This window comes from Trachemys scripta, chromosome 14 (assembly GCF_013100865.1).
Source record: "Trachemys scripta elegans isolate TJP31775 chromosome 14, CAS_Tse_1.0, whole genome shotgun sequence".
NCBI classification, from domain to species: Eukaryota; Metazoa; Chordata; order Testudines; family Emydidae; genus Trachemys; species Trachemys scripta.
Genome location: NC_048311.1, coordinates 34,231,095 through 34,244,573, shown reverse-complemented (window position 1 = coordinate 34,244,573; position 13,479 = coordinate 34,231,095). Strand labels below are relative to the sequence as shown.

General features: G+C 45.4%; 1 protein-coding gene across 1 annotated transcript in view; it reads right to left on the bottom strand.

Annotated features, from left to right (window-relative positions):
- The window catches only part of LOC117887077 (dynein heavy chain 17, axonemal-like), a 36,207-nt gene that overhangs the window by 7,100 nt on the left and 15,628 nt on the right, over positions 1 to 13,479 (bottom strand). The window contains exons 14-26 of the mRNA XM_034789319.1: positions 13,201 to 13,455; positions 11,641 to 11,810; positions 10,855 to 11,077; positions 8,487 to 8,603; positions 7,402 to 7,488; positions 6,725 to 6,877; positions 5,234 to 5,482; positions 3,782 to 3,904; positions 3,158 to 3,505; positions 2,971 to 3,062; positions 2,282 to 2,408; positions 1,493 to 1,645; positions 303 to 428 (exon numbers count right to left, since the gene is read on the bottom strand). Coding sequence (XP_034645210.1) covers positions 303 to 428; positions 1,493 to 1,645; positions 2,282 to 2,408; positions 2,971 to 3,062; positions 3,158 to 3,505; positions 3,782 to 3,904; positions 5,234 to 5,482; positions 6,725 to 6,877; positions 7,402 to 7,488; positions 8,487 to 8,603; positions 10,855 to 11,077; positions 11,641 to 11,810; positions 13,201 to 13,455 — 2,223 coding nt within the window. The remainder of the gene's footprint in view (positions 1 to 302; positions 429 to 1,492; positions 1,646 to 2,281; positions 2,409 to 2,970; positions 3,063 to 3,157; positions 3,506 to 3,781; positions 3,905 to 5,233; positions 5,483 to 6,724; positions 6,878 to 7,401; positions 7,489 to 8,486; positions 8,604 to 10,854; positions 11,078 to 11,640; positions 11,811 to 13,200; positions 13,456 to 13,479) is intronic.

The following is a 13,479-nucleotide window of genomic DNA, read 5'->3' as shown; positions in this document are numbered from 1 at the left end:
TGCTAGTCTCAGTCTAAGCCAAAATTTCAAAAGGGACCACAACACTTTAATTGTTCAACACTACTCAATAATTCCAGTTTCCCTGTAACTTGAATTGATCTCAAACATGGTCCCTGGACAGAAACCAGCCCACCTCCCCTGTCACAACTCAATATCCAGCTAAGAGAAGCGATACTCCAGAGTTCAGGGTTAAACACAGGATCTATTGCACATACAGTGACATTCTATTTATTGTATGTGTGTTGCACATGTTGAATACATCAAATAAACCCCATGTTCTACTCACATGACTAGTTCCATACCTGCGCTGGGTAATCAAATAACCATTGTTCTCGTGGCTTTTCTTCATAAGTCACTACAGCCTCAGGAATTTCATGGCGTAGTGTGGAGCACATTCTCTCGAGCACTCGATTTAACCAAACCTCAACCTAGGTACAAAGCCCCATTCTAATAAGTGTCCTTGCTAGTATAGTTCAGCATTACTTGCCTATTTTGTTTGTCTATTTTTAAATTGACGGCTGCTGACGTAGACTTGTAAATCTTACTGTGGGCTATGGTGTTTAACTGCAGTTGTTCTCTTAACAGGATGTACCTTACCAAGATCCTGGCATCTATCAGTCACATGTAGGGTGACCAGATGTCCCGATTTTATAGGGACAGTCCCAATTTTTAGGTCTTTTTCTTATGTAGGCTCCTATTACCCCTCACCCCCATCCCGATTTTTCACATTTGCTGTCTGGTCACCCTAGTCACATGACTTTCTGTACAGGAAATCAGGGCTGCTTTTAAACTCTTGGGGGTCAGATTCTGGTTGGCACCTAGAATAAGGGGCCCCCAAACAAGTGCTGGGCTATATGGACACAGTTCCATCCAAGACCTGTCCCTGCACAGATAGGAATAGGCTGTCTGTGGCACTGTGCTCACAGGCCACTGCTGGGGAAGGGACAAAAATGTGGCCCACCCCCCAGCCTGCATACAGCAGTCCTCTGAAGCACTTCCCTGCACAGAGGCCTCTGTCTGTGATGCTTTGGAGGAAACAAAACAGGGGCAGACAACTTAGGCTCTTCTACCCTGTCTCTTGCTGCAGGTTTCTGGAGTGCATGTAGGTGACAATTAGCTCCCCCACTGCCGCTGCCTTTCCCCAGGTGTTTTTAGAATTCCCTCCCTAGGCTGCCATCTCAAAGACAATGGAACTTGTGTGTGTGTGTGTGTGTCTTTTCAGGGGGCTGTTCCCTTGACTTTGAGATATTCCGCACGAAAGAGGCTATGTGGATTGCCTCAAATGGGATGTTTTCAAGTCTAACTGATGAAGCATGGTCTTACTCAGATGAACAAAAGACAGAGGAAATAGACTCCCAGTTGATTGACTAGTTAAGGTCCCAGCTGATAGCAGCAAGGAGAATTCAGGCTTAGACACAGAAACCACTTTATTCTTGTATTAGTGCAATTCAACCTGCATGTTTAAAATGCAATTTTAAATAACTCCACTAACCTGCCCGGAACAGTCACATTCCTTATCAAAATCCACATACTCATCCTCCTTACTGTACATTCCCAAGCCAATCTTCAAAGGCTTGTTGTCTGAATCCATTTTGAACTTCAGCTTGGCCATGCTATCAAACAGTTTAGACAAGTGGCGGCATACCTTAGAGTAAAGCAACACAAGGATAAATCAGGAATTGCTGTCAGTGCACAGAAATATTTTACAGTTTTGACTAACTTTTCATACTTTTCTTTATGATCTTGCATCTCTGACACACTGTTATAACCAGGCTTGGCAGAATTTGATTTTTTAAATACATTTTGATGGATAATATGGATATTGATTTTAAAGCATTTTTTTCTATTTTTGTCAATTTAAATGTTCACAGCTGCAGGAAACTATTGGGGGCTTCAGACAATAATTATTTAAAGACAGTAGACACAGATTCAAAAAGTTAAAGCTTTACAACCATTAAGACACAAACTGTCAACATCATGCGTCAAAATATACAAAGTCAATATCCTTAAATCAATCTCTAATAAGTTCTCACACAGAATTTTTCTTACTTTGCCTCTCTGTAAATTTCAATTTTATTGATGGAAATATTTTTAGTTGCGTGTGTGTGTGCAGTGAAATTGATGTTTACCAACATTTACCAATAAAAAAAATCTACTCCTTCCAAGCCTAGTTATAAATTTGGTTCAGCGTTTTTAATCCTTTCAGATTAAAGACATTATAATTACATTCTAAAGATTTCATGTAAGAAACAAAGGACTATCCATTAAATTTAAATCCTACCTCAACAGGGTCATTGCCATTTGATAAAATATCCAGCAGGTCTGCAGATGAAACAAAGTAGAACCTGGGAAAAGCCAACCTTTTTGTCTCTAGATATTCAGCCAAAGCCTTTTCACAAAGTGCCAAGCTAACACAAAGAAAGGGAAAAGGTGCCGTAATTTTATTCTTTGCAAAGTAAAGGCTGTGATGGGATCATGCTTTGTTGACTGCAGTGGAACAAAAACCTTCATTTAGCCTTAGAACAGGCAGTGGCAATTTCCCCATCTGACTTCACCAATATGCCTCAAACCTTCTCTACGGAGCCTAAGGGTCAGAGGGCAGCAATAGAATCAGCACTTTGAAAATACAGCTAGTATAATTCAGCCTTAATGACCATTTCATCATTAGCCTCTTTACTGAGATCCCAACAATCTGGCCATTTGTGATGGTTGCTTTTTGAACTGGACACATGTCCAACACAGGAACTGGACTGAGTCTAGTCTCTGATTTCACAAACTACTGAATGGCTATTAGACTAAAACTTAGAGTCACTACTGATCTGGGGTAAATTTGGCCTAGTGATGTAGGGGAGTGAGGCTGTTAGTCCCCATTACCAATCCAGAAAAGCATTCACTCCCAGCAGCTAGAATTTATCTGGATGTTTTTAAAATTGACCAAATGTTTCTCCCAAAATATGGCATCATCCTAACCTTTTCTGTAAGACCTCTAACTTCTCATAAAGGCCTGGTTTATTTGTTGCTTCAACTACATTAGGGGTTTTTACTGCTTCAGCCATTAATTCCTGCAAGAAGAAAAGATGATCTGTGACACATTACATTTAAATTCATCCTTCAGGCTAGAATTGTTGTGGGTGAGGGGTGACACAGACTTGCTCACTTTAAAATCTCTATCGATAGAATCAAAACGTTTAGAATCTTCTGGCAACTGATTCCGGATGTCTTCAGAACCAATGAAGATGCTCTCCAGATGGCTCCAAGTTCTCTGCACTTCAAACCAGATACTAATAACAGAGTCAGCAGTAGATAATTTCTGTTGCCAGCCTGACACCTCCTGAAGAAAGTGAGCTAAATACTTGGAAGTCATCAGGTTCTGAAGTTGCACTTGGTTATCCTCCAAGGTCTCTACGAGTAATTCATCAGATTTGAGCAGCATGGTACCAGTTCTAGCATGGGGTTCATGTTCAAACTGCATGGTTGACCATGTACTATCCAGGGCTTTCAATACCTTTGAATAAAAAGATATCCAGAAATGCTCTGAGCACAAAAGCTTTCAAAATGTACAAAAAATAAACAACATTTCAGGAAAGAAAAGTCCTAGAACTTAAAATGTGTGTCTCAGCACAGACGCACTTCATGGAAGGGTGAGACTCTATGCATTAACCTTCAGCCTTTTCATAAGAGTGAAAAACTGAAAGTTATAGCTTCTGACTGTGCTACATCCAAGTGCAAGGCTGTTTTTAGGAATGATGTGGTAGAAATGGAACGGAGGCACAGACGGTACCTTCTCCATTCCTGACTCTTTCACAGCCTTGTCTACAATACTGCGAACTTCATCCTCAAAATTGTGTAGATTCAGCTGCAGCAAGTCGGCGAGGGTTGTCTTGTCTGACATTATAAAGTTCACCTGGTGCAGAATGGACATAGTCAGCAATACTCTTCACGAGTGACACATCTAATATTTTCTCCCACACTAGCTTTCTCACACAATACATAAGGCTGTCTTTGTCTCTAAGATTTCAAACAAATACTTATGGACAGTCACCCGGTAAACATTATTTCTGCAGTTCATTAGCTTGTTAAGATTAATTTCTCTCTTTCTCTCTCTCTCTCTCTCTCTCTCTCTCTCTCTCACACACACACACACACACACACACACACACACACACACACAGAGGGCCGGCTCCAGGCACCAGCGCGGAAAGAAGGTGCTTGGGGCGGCCAATGGAAAGGGGTCCTGGTCTTCGGTGGCAATTCGGCGGCGGGTCCCTCAGTGTTTAATGCCTATTTTGCTTCTATTTTCACTAAAAATGTTAATGGTGATGAGATATGTATCTCAATTAATATTAATAAGGGAGAAGGAACACAAGCCAAAATATGGAAAAAACAGTTTAAAGAATATTTAGATAAGTTAGATGTATTCAAATTGGCAGGGCCTGATGAAATTCACCTTAGTGTACTTCAGGAACTAAATTTTGGAACTATTAGTGATTAGTCTTGAGAACTCCTGGAGGATGGATGAGGTCCCAGAGGACTGGAGAAGGGCAAACAAAGCACCTATCTTTACAAAGGGGATCAAAGAGGACCTGGGAAACTATAGACTAGTCAGTCTAACTTAAATACCTAGAAAGATACTGGAACAAATTATTAAACAATCAGTTTGTAAGCACTTGGTGGATAATAGGGCTATAAGTAATAGCCAACATGGATTTGCCAAGGACAAATCATGCCAAACCAACCAAATTTCTTTCTTTAGAAACAGGGTTACTGGCCTAATGGATAGGGGGAAAGATGTAGATGTGATATATCTTGATTTTTAATAAGGCTTTTGACACAGTCAAAATTCTCTACAGTGAGTCAGAGTTCAGTAGATACAATCATCATGCTTTGTTTAATTTTTGTTTATTCTATATTTTGATGAGTGTCCAGGTTTGATATGTTTGGATACTTGCTAGAAGTGGCCATCCAGCAATAGTAAATCATGTGACAGATCATTTCAGTATGAAAGGAATGATATTAAAGGCCTGAAGTAATTTAGATGCTTTTGAAAATGTTACCTAGGAGCCGAAGTTGCATTTTCAAAAGAGAAGGAGGCACTTCATGACTAAAGTTACTTTCGAAAGTGGGACTTAGGCACCTATGTCATTTAGGTTCTTTTGAAACTGTTCCCCCTTCCCGGGATTGGGGAATGATGGCATTTACTTGTCAATACATTTTTGAAACCTGCTCAGCTTACCTTGGTCGCTTGCATGAGCTCATGCCAATGACGTTCTCTAATAGCAGGATTCTGAAGGTCACTCACAGCTCGGAGGGAGGTTATCATGTTTTTCACTGTGTTATCCAATCCTATGAATGCATCCCAGGGCCTCATTTCTTTATCCAGACTTCTCACATCTTTAGCAAACTTTTTAGAATCAATATCCATCTGTTCCACATTAATCTCTTTCCATTTGGTGGTCTTCCAGTCATCGATGCTTGCATTAACCTGAATTGGGAAAGCAGTTCCACATGCCATACTGTTAACAAACATGCAGATCAATATTTTCTATCACTTATTCATCCTAAGTGTATTATTGTTCCACTTTCACAATTCTTATTCCTGTTTCCAAACGACTTTAATGTTGCTTTCACTCCAACACAGCACTGCAGAGCACACATTCGTGGTCCCCGACGTTTCTCCTTGTTGCAAGGGCTGAGTGGTACAGTCTGTTGTGACATGACTGGCAGATGGCCTACTACCTCTCCACTAGACTGCTGAGAAACCTGGTTAACAGGGCTTCTTCATTTTCATCTTCCAACAACACAACTGTCTGGGGAACTACAGGAGCGCCCCGCTGTGGTCTGTAGTTTGGTTTTGTGTATGTAACTCATGGTGCTCAGTGTGGAACTCTGTCTCCCCGACCCCCCATGATGGCTAGGCTAGCTAGAGACTGAGGAGCCGGCTACAGAGCTGGCTAAGTCACATCTGTCTTTCAGCTCACGTATTAAGCTCAAGAGGTCCCAGGTTTAATCCCCACTGCCAGCAGGGTTACAGATATTTTGAATTTGCTGCTTGTACTATCTTGCTGGAGACTCCTGCCAGGTTGGTGCCACTCCGGATTACAGCAGTATTCCCACAATAAAACCTCTGCTGGTTGAGAGTAATTTGTGCTCAAACAAGAGCCTCCGGCAAACTTTCCCTTTTTGGTCATTCTGCCCGGCCATGAAACTGCCAACAGCTAGCCCCACACGGGGCCTTGGAAAGGGGATGTTGCCACCTATAGCCATTGTGATTTTTAACCACACTAGCACACAGAACGTTTGCTTTTCACACACAGTCATTTAAAAAATAGCAACTTCAGTATTCTGAGTGCCAGCCCCAGCCTGTTAAGACATCTCTGGCTTTCTGTTTGCAGGTCACAAGTCCAGGGGGTTCAGTTTAAAAAGCCAGCAAAGAATTTCTTTCCCTTATTCTGAGCTTCCTGCAAACACATTCTCTTGTCTGAAACAGTGAGCAATCTCCCCTGAGCAGGTGAGATCATCAGGCAGGTGCCGTTATTATTAATATGCATTGTTTCTCTGAGGGTAGTGCATAGCATCCCCGACAGGGGTCACGGCCCAGAATGCTAGGCACTGCAAACACAAAGATAAAGACAGTCTCTTAAGGGGAACAGTGAAGTGATCCTGATTAGCCTGGCAAGTAGCAATGTCTCAGCACTTCAGATACATTCCAAAGTCAAACACTTACCAAGACAATCATATCCCAGAGCTCTTTGAGTAAACGTACTTCTTTATGGCATGCTTTGAGTTGTTTATAATCTGGGACTGACACCTCAAACAACCCAGCAGATTTGGACAGGGCTTCCATTTCACTCTCCATGGCAGTGATACTCTTTTGTTGCTAGAACCAGGAAAAGAAAAGGACTGAGCCGGCAGCGAGGTGCTGGTGCGGCCTCACTGTGCGTTAAGAGAAATGGAACATCTCCACTTTTATAGAATAACTCACTGGCCACAACATACATAAAGGGCCAAGTGCTCTCTCTGTGCATGGCCCAAGCCTGTAGGGTGGGGAGTCTAAGAGAGAGGAACCCTCATCCTGCACATGTAGGCCAGACTCACAGAAAGGTAGGACTGGAAGGGACCTTGAGAAGTCATCAAGTCCAGCCCCTGGTGGAGTAGCCAGTGCTCAGGAAACATCTCCCTTATGCAGGAATGCACTAGGGGTGGATCTCCAGAGCCAAGCCCCTCCCCCTTCCCTGGACCTCGGTCACAAACTCTAATCAGAGCAGAGGAGCGGCGCAGACTCCTGGAACCGTGCTGGCCAGCTGTGCAAGAGAATTGTGTCCGTTCTGCAGCAGCCACAGCCCATGCGAGGCAGGTGGAGAGAGGATCTGCCCCAAACGCCCTCCCATCTCAGCCAATTACCGTGTTTAAGGACCGGTATGGATCTGGGTCAGTAAAAGAAAAGGGAGCATCTTCTCGAAATTTCTCCCTGAACTCGTGTTGTTTAATCTGCAAGGAAGCAGCGACAGAGAGTGTCACACGCAGGCGGGGGTAGGCACATTCAGCAGTTAGAGGCCCGGGTGTGGAGGAGGGCTAGCTGGCCGAGGCAAGGCCACTTCAGACTGAGCGAATTCAGCTTGTTTGGAGCTGGGTTACAGCTGCAGTCATGGACAATGAAGTGCATCCACTGTTTACTAGCAGACTCACAACGCTTGAACGACCAGGCATCTGGTGTGACCAAGAGCACTGGTTTCCCATATATGCTGGTTTCCAAGCGTGTGCGTTTTCTTTTGGCTACAGGCATCCAAGCCATGCTGTCATCTCCAGGACAGATGAGTCCAACATGCTCTTCATGGGGCAATACTTTAAAACCGCTGGGAAACCACTTAGTGCAGGACGTGGCTGCTTGCTTGTTGGGCAGAGTTGCAGACAAAGAGCCAGTAACACTGCTGCTCTGGGATCTGCCCTGGCACCTGTCAGCTCCCTGCTGGAGAGGAAGGGATTAGCCTATAAAGCCCTGCATGGCTGGGGACCGTATTGCCTTCAAAGCCCATCTCCTTCCCTATGCACTCCACAGTTGTGATCAGGGTGGGGTACTGCACTACAGCCCTCTTGCATTCAGCAGGGTCAGGGCTAGTCGTCTGGGGCGCTCCACAAGAGGCCTTGACCGGGGAACACTTCCCCACCCATTCGGACAGGGCCTGGATTCACTCCTGGCACATGGGGAGGGATGTTACTCTGTTGGCTGATGTGGGGTGACCAGGACTAGTCTGGTGGTTCAGATGTGGGCAGTTCATTGCCTGATTGCTTAGTGGTTATTTCCATTACTGCCTTGTGTTGAGGTTGTAGCTTTTAAGCTTTGTGAAGTGTGTAGAGTCTCAGGGACAGGTATCTGAATCGAAAAGTCTGCACAGCGTTAATGTAGGTTCACACGAATCCTAGCCTAGATGAGAAGCTGAGGCCAATCCACTCAGCCCATTACAGCGAAACACCCACAGTAACAGTACCTCAAACTGCTGACACTTCCTCCGAAGGATTGCGACCTCGGTGGCCTGCAGAGGAGCCACATTCTGTTTCACCTGGAAAGATAACTTCTTGGTGTTGTTCCATTGCTCCGGCAGATCCTACAGCAAGCAAAAGTAGAATCAACACCAAACCCCATTTCACCCGAGAGAGGTAACAGACGCTTATGCTTTGTCTGGCAAAGATAAGCCCAAATACATCCTGAAGTTCCTTACGAAGGAGAATATGTGGGCAGCGAACAGGCAGGGCAACATTTGCAGATAACATTATTTAAGTTAATCGAGACTAAAGAACACAAACCTGGGAGGAACGTCAAAGGGACTGGGCAAAGCTAGGTGAATGGGCAGCACAAGGGCAAAGCAAACTCACTGTTGACAAACATGTGGAACGGAATTATTCAAACTCTGCATACACAGTGGTGATGTGACACTGGCAGACCAGGTGCCAGCTCATGCCAAGGTTCCCAGGTCTCAATGGAGCACTGACAAATACAGAGATGGAATCAGCCTGGCTCATCTGTGTTTAGCATTGTTAAAATAGGGATTAGAATTATGAGTGTGTGTTTAGTGTTTAGACTTGAATGCATGCAGCAGTTCACAAGCATTCAATAATCTCAGTCTATGTCTACACTACCGCGGTAGGTCAACCTAAGTTATGCAACTCCAGCTACGTGAATAATGTAGCTGGAGTTGACATAGCTTAGGTCGACTTACTGCGGTGTCTACACCACGCTGGGTCAACAGGAGACACTCTCCTGTCGACTTACCTTACTCCTCTTGTTCCCGGTGGTGTACTGGGGTCAACTGGAGAGCACTCAGTCATCAATTTAGTGGGTCTTCACTAGACCCGCTAAATTGAGTCCCGGTGCATCAATCGCCAGAGCGTCGATCCTGCAATAGTGTAGACATAGACATAGCCTCACTTATAATATTAGTCTCCATATTGAAAGGGAATATTTGAGCATTGGTGTTGTAAGACTCGATAACTATGTAAATCACCACACAGGAGAGAGACATTAACTAGTGTGACATGCCGATCGGGAACCAAAGGTGTTGTGTCCTGGTCAACAGCAGCCAAACTATTGTGGGACATTAAAGAGGACAAAAGATGTTGTGCTCTGCTCCCCCACCTCCCATGAAGATGAGTCATGCAAGTGGATTCCTCCAATCAGCTGAGTTTACAGCTCAGAGCACATGGGAGGAGGGGAATAAAAACCCTTAATCAGAAGAAACTGTCTCTCTCTGCTGCTTGGACTCTGCGAGACAAAGTTTCTAGGCATACACAAGGGATCCCCAGAGCTTAGAACTTGCTTATTATAGAAGTTTCTATTACTTTTGAAACTTAAGATTGTAACTCATTTGTGTATCTATGTTTACCTGCTTTAACTTTGTAAATAACTCTCTTATTTCCTTTTCCTGTTGAATAAATCTGTATATAATTTATTACAGGATTGGCTACAAACATTGTCTGTGGAATGAGACCTAAGGTGCAGTTGACCTGGGAAAGTGATTGGTGCTTTGGTTCTGGGAGTAACCTGAGTATTGCAATGATTCTTGTGTAAGGGACCATCTATTACCAAGGCAAGCTCACCTTGGTGGCGAGACAGATTGGAGTTTATCCCAGGGGACTGTCAGACTCCTGGTGCCTGAGGATCTTACATGTAATAATTGGTTGGTGAAATCTAAGTATAAACTCATCACCAATTTGGGGATTTGTGCCCTGGTTCTCAACCATCTGCCCTGAGGTTGGAATTCACACTCCTGAGTCACTGCAGGCAGCTTGACAGTGGGTTCTAAATGAACTAAAATCATTCAGGAAAATGATTTGGGCGTGACTGCGGGCAGCTCAGTGAGCCTCTCGTCTCAGTGAGGAGCAATGCTGAAAACAAAAAACCATGTCAAAAATCTGATAGAATGGAAGAGAAGAGAGGACAGACTCCTCACACGCCCTTGTGTAACCCAATGGGATCCCTCCCTGAATACTGTAATGCCCTCTGAAGCATGTGGTACCAGCCACTGTCAGAGAGGTCTAGACAGACCCTTGGAAGATCCAGCAAGGCCATTCCTATGGTCCTTCTGGTAACAAGTAAAGAGTGACCATCTCAGAGAAAATGTTTCCTGCTCTCTTTTATAACAGGTACTTATTTTTGCAGCACAGTAACAGATGGCATTAGTAATGCAGTGATTGATTTCAGTCATTTTCTATAAAGAGTTAGAACCTCTTTGCACCTTAGTGTGCAATAAAAATGATTAAAGGTGAGTTTGGATCTCAGCCTACTACAAAGAAGCAAATTCATCAGATTTCATTATTAAAAATACCCCAAAGCTAAGCTAACAACATTAAATAACCTACATGCAGCTGCATATGAATTTCTTCCGGCATTTCTTCTCCATAAGTCTTTAGCAGTTCGATTGTTTGCTTTAAGGGCTCAAACATGTGGTCTGTAGCTGTCTGTCTATCTTTGACTCTCATCAAGTGTCCCATCACCTCCACCAGCCCATTATAATCTCCTTCTTTCAAAGGTTTAGTCAAGCCCGCATTTGCGTCTTTCATGAAAGCTGCTAGCTCCTGGAGACTAAAAGAAAAGAAGCCAGTGGGAGCCTCTCTGAACAGCCAGTTAAAGGATCAAGAAAAATCCAAAGCCTGGTTGCTTCTGACAGTCACCGTGGCTCCCTGAGATATCAGCCCAAATGGATCCACAGCCCTGGCTCATGGGGCTCTGGCCAGGGGAGCAGCATCCAGTGGGGCTACAGCCTTTCCAAGTCCAGGGGCCCCAGGAGTGGGGATGCCGGGGGCAATTCTCCAAGGAGAACAAAAACTGGCGTCTCAGACCCTCAGTGTGTGTAAATGGATGCCATTCCACTGGCCTTCAGGTCTGAGCACGACCCACTAGCACCTCGTTAAACACTGGGTGCAAAGCGATATCATTTCATATCACGTTACTTTGAATTTCTTGGCCACTATGTTTAAACACACCCCATTTTCCTAGTCCAAAACTGACCTTAGTCTTGGTCTCCATGTACGACAGCCATTGGCACAGCTACAAAATCCTTGCCTCCAACGTTAATCTTAACCCCTAGTTCCCATCCCGGGTGTGTCAGGCGAGATTTGCTTTGGAGAACCACGCTCTTGTTTTACCTGGTCGTGACGTGGTCAATGAGATGCTGCTTAAACATGAGGCTCCAGCGCTTGATAATATTTAGAAGTGCTTGTTTGAATGGACGGCAGTCGCTCTGCAGCCAGCCATTAAACACCTTGGTGTTCTCAAACTTGGACACTTCCTCGTAGAGCTTCTCGTAGGAGTCGATCTGAAACGTGCGTAGAAATGACACGCATGGAGCAAGCTCGGAACGGCCAGTGGGGCTCTTGTCTGGGGGCTTCACAAAATCATTCTTTGTAATTCAAGATTTTTAACAGTAAAACTTTGAGCACAACTGTTTCTAAACTATTGAAGCCCCAGATTTTCCGCTGTTTGGGGGCACCTAGACACACAGTAATGCTGCATTAACAGCTCTCAGGGAGGCTGGAGCAAAATGCTGTCAGGGCAGCTGCTACCAAAGCCAGACCCCTCCATGCAGGTGCCTTCCTGGCTGCTCTCCCACCCGAACTCCCAGGTAGCACAGGGCTGCTGAGCTAGCGAGTCCCTCAGCGCTGTGCTTTGAAACGTGCTTGAGGGACAGGTCTAAATGTAAAAAACCCAACATTTTATCCATCCTGGGCCAGATCTTCCAGCGGCTGTAAATCGGCCCTGCTCCATTAGAGTCAATGGGCCAGATCCCCAGTTGGTCTAAGTCAGCGTCACTCCACTGACGTCAGTGAAGATTGCCTATGTTACTTTAATGGAACCACATGGATTTGCACCAGCTGCTCGCTCTCCCCCTCTATTTCAGGGGCCTGATTCTCCACAGTCGTGCACCTTGCCTCACCATTTACACCTATGCAAAGTGGATACAGATTCTCTATTCTGACTTGGTGACCCTGTTACACCCACTGTGGACAGGCATAAATGAGACTGGGGCAGGGCAGTGGGGGGTGGGTGGGGAAATCAGGCCCTAGATGTCTATCAGTGCATTAGGGTTGGTGGATGCATGGTTGTTCTCCATACAATGGCAAGATGGAAAAGAAACTTGTGTCCTGGGCCCCTGTGAGATGGCTATAGAGCAGAGGTCCCCAAACTATTCAGGGGTGTGTGGTAGGGACCAGGCCAACCCCCACTGGGGATAGGGAGGGAGCGCCACCCAAGCCCCACTCTGCTCCCAGCTCTGCTCCGGCCCTTAGCTATGCCCCCAGCTCCCAGCCCCACGCCAGACCCTTCCCCAGACCATGGCTCCGCACCTAGTCCTATGCCCTGCTCCCGGCCCCAGACCCACCCCCAGCCTCAGCCCCATTACTCCTGTCTGCATCCCCTCTTCCCCGGCAGGAGCTGCAGCCCCATTTCTGGTTCCACGGGGGGCGTGGCCCTGAAAAGTTTGGGGACCACTGGTATAGAGAGATTCCCTCAATGGTGTGTGTGGGAGCAGTCCCTCTGCTCCCCTGAAGAAGGATGGAAAGAGCTTGGGTGCCATGGGAAGGATGGTCTATGAGGGGGATGGCTGGCCCTGCACCAGCATCGCTGCTGTTCTCCTCATAGTACCAGGCTAGTATCATAGACCTGCCATGCACCGAGCCACAGCTCCTTTGCTTTGGGAGTTCTCTCACCTGTTGCTGGAACTGCTCTAGGGTGGGTGGGATGCGTGGTAAGTAGTCCTCTGCATGAGACTCCAGCTCCTCTGGGGTGAACACATGACCAAACATGAGGAAGCGTTGCATAAACTCGTGGTGATCATCCATCCACAAATAGGAATATTTCTCAAAGGAGTCTTCATATTCCTCAGCTTGTTTCATGGCACTGACAACTAGAGAAACCACCTCCTCTCTTATTTCAATTAGATCTGACATATCTTCCAGGTCACTCTGAAAGACACACACTTCTCATCA